Below are 1,978 nucleotides of genomic sequence, written 5' to 3'. Positions count from 1 at the left end.
GTAGGTCTAGAGTGTTGGTTACAGTCAAATAAAGTACTAAATCCATCAAAAACAGTCAAACTAGACCTGTTCTCCTGTGCTTCGTGTGAGGGCATCAACTGTGAGATTTATAAAAAGAATGACAGGAATAACCCTTCTCCTACAAACTAAATATATATATACAAAATGGTCACTTTCACCTACTAGCTGTTTGTCCATCCAACAGTTGAAAGCATGTACATTTCTAAAGAAGACCAACCACAGCGGGTTTCAGTTTGACTCAGATTTTTTTTGACACACCGAGAGTCAAACACTGTTGTGGGAGGATTCACACAGCAGAGCAGCTCAAGTATTTTAGATCAGACTTGTACAACTTAACACCTGAAGAAAATGTTTTATATTTTTGTTTTGTTCTGTTTGTGCTGGTGGCATCTGATTGGTAAGTTATAATTATTTTTTATTTTTTTTTGGCTAAATATCCGTAACGTTCATCAAAGGTGTTAATTAATGGAAAATAATGGAAATTGCTATAGTGAATGTAAATTCAATTTCAAGGTTTACAAATGCACATCGAAAAATAATTGTAAAAATACTTTAACCAGTTTAGCGTCTAATCTAAATGTCCTATATATAAAAGACAGAGGTGTTAACAATATCAAGATCATTTTTCATGTTGTAATTGAATTTGTAGCTTCATACATTGTGCTGTAGATATTCTGCTGTTCTAAATGTTTTCAGTTCACAATTACAGCTTTGTAGACCATCAGAGGCCTTAATCTGTGTCAAATCTGTTTGCTTATCAGTTGTTTTTGGTGAGTCAGTGTCAGTGATGGAGGGGGATTCTGTCACTCTACACACTGATATTACTAAAGCACATGAAGCTCATGACATACTGTGGAAATTTGGATCTAATTCTCTAATAGCTAAAATTAAAAAACAACAACAAATGTTCTCCACATTTGATGTTCCTGATGGGAGATTCAGAGACAGACTGAGGCTGGACAATCAAACTGGATTTCTGACCATCATAAACATCACAACTGAACATGCTGGACTTTACAAACTAGAGATTACTGGAGTGGAACTGTCAAAAGAAATATTCAGTGTTTCTGTCTATGGTAAGAAGAGATCATTTGTGATGACCCTTAGTGCCACAAATGTGTCTATTTAGTTTATTTAAGTGGTAGTTTTCACTGAAAGCAGAACATTCCTAATTACTGGTGTCCTTTTATCATGTTGTAGTTTTAAATTACAGGAACAACCACCCTCCAAAAATAAGACTGTTGACTAGATTTACCCAGATTTATCTTTATTCTATCATCTTTTCAGCCCGTCTGCCTGCTCCTGCCATCAGCAGTAACTCTTCACAATGTTTATCATCATCATCAACACAGCAGAATTGTTCAATGGTGTGTTCAGTGGTGAATGTGAGCCATATGACTCTCTCATGGTACAAAGGAAACAGTTTATTGTCCAGCATCAGTGTGTCTGATCTCAGCATCAGTCTCTCTCTACCTCTGGAAGTGGGATATCAGGATGAAAACACCTACAGCTGTGTGCTCAACAATTCATTCACTAACCGGACTCAACATCTGGACATCAGCGAATTCTGTCACACATGTTCAGGTATGATAATATTAATTTTGATTTACCCGTTATGCTGTGTTTATGTTTCAAAGTTTTTGTTGTATTCCAGATAAACAGATTCACTCACATTAATCAACTAATTTTGTTGATAACAGAATTGTCCATTACAGATCAGGGCCTACCTTCATTGTACATTGTGCTAATTTCTGTTGCTGGGGGAGCTCTGTTGATTGTCGCTGCAGTCCTGATGTACTGCTTCTGCTGGAAGCATAAAAAAATAGGTCAGAAAAGCAAGCAATTAATGCCTATGTTGAAACATGTATATATTTAAGGCGTACATTTTAATATAGGATTGAAAGCTTTGTTGTTTTATGATTACTCTTAATGCAGTCGTGATCAACGAGATATACGA

At 35.9% G+C, this 1,978-nt stretch overlaps 1 protein-coding gene across 1 annotated transcript; it reads left to right on the top strand.

Moving 5' to 3' along the window:
* The first annotated feature begins 369 nt into the window (after positions 1–369).
* LOC141338869 (uncharacterized) lies at positions 370–1,698 on the top strand. Its single transcript, XM_073844486.1, has 4 exons — positions 370–418; positions 783–1,097; positions 1,309–1,605; positions 1,676–1,698. The coding sequence occupies exons 1-4, from the start codon at positions 370–372 to the stop codon at positions 1,696–1,698; spliced, it is 684 nt and encodes a 227-aa protein (XP_073700587.1).
* The last annotated feature ends 280 nt before the right edge of the window (positions 1,699–1,978 follow it).

Source organism: Garra rufa, chromosome 7 (assembly GCF_049309525.1).
Source record: "Garra rufa chromosome 7, GarRuf1.0, whole genome shotgun sequence".
Taxonomy (NCBI): domain Eukaryota; kingdom Metazoa; phylum Chordata; class Actinopteri; order Cypriniformes; family Cyprinidae; genus Garra; species Garra rufa.
This window is presented reverse-complemented; position numbering and strand designations above follow the sequence as displayed.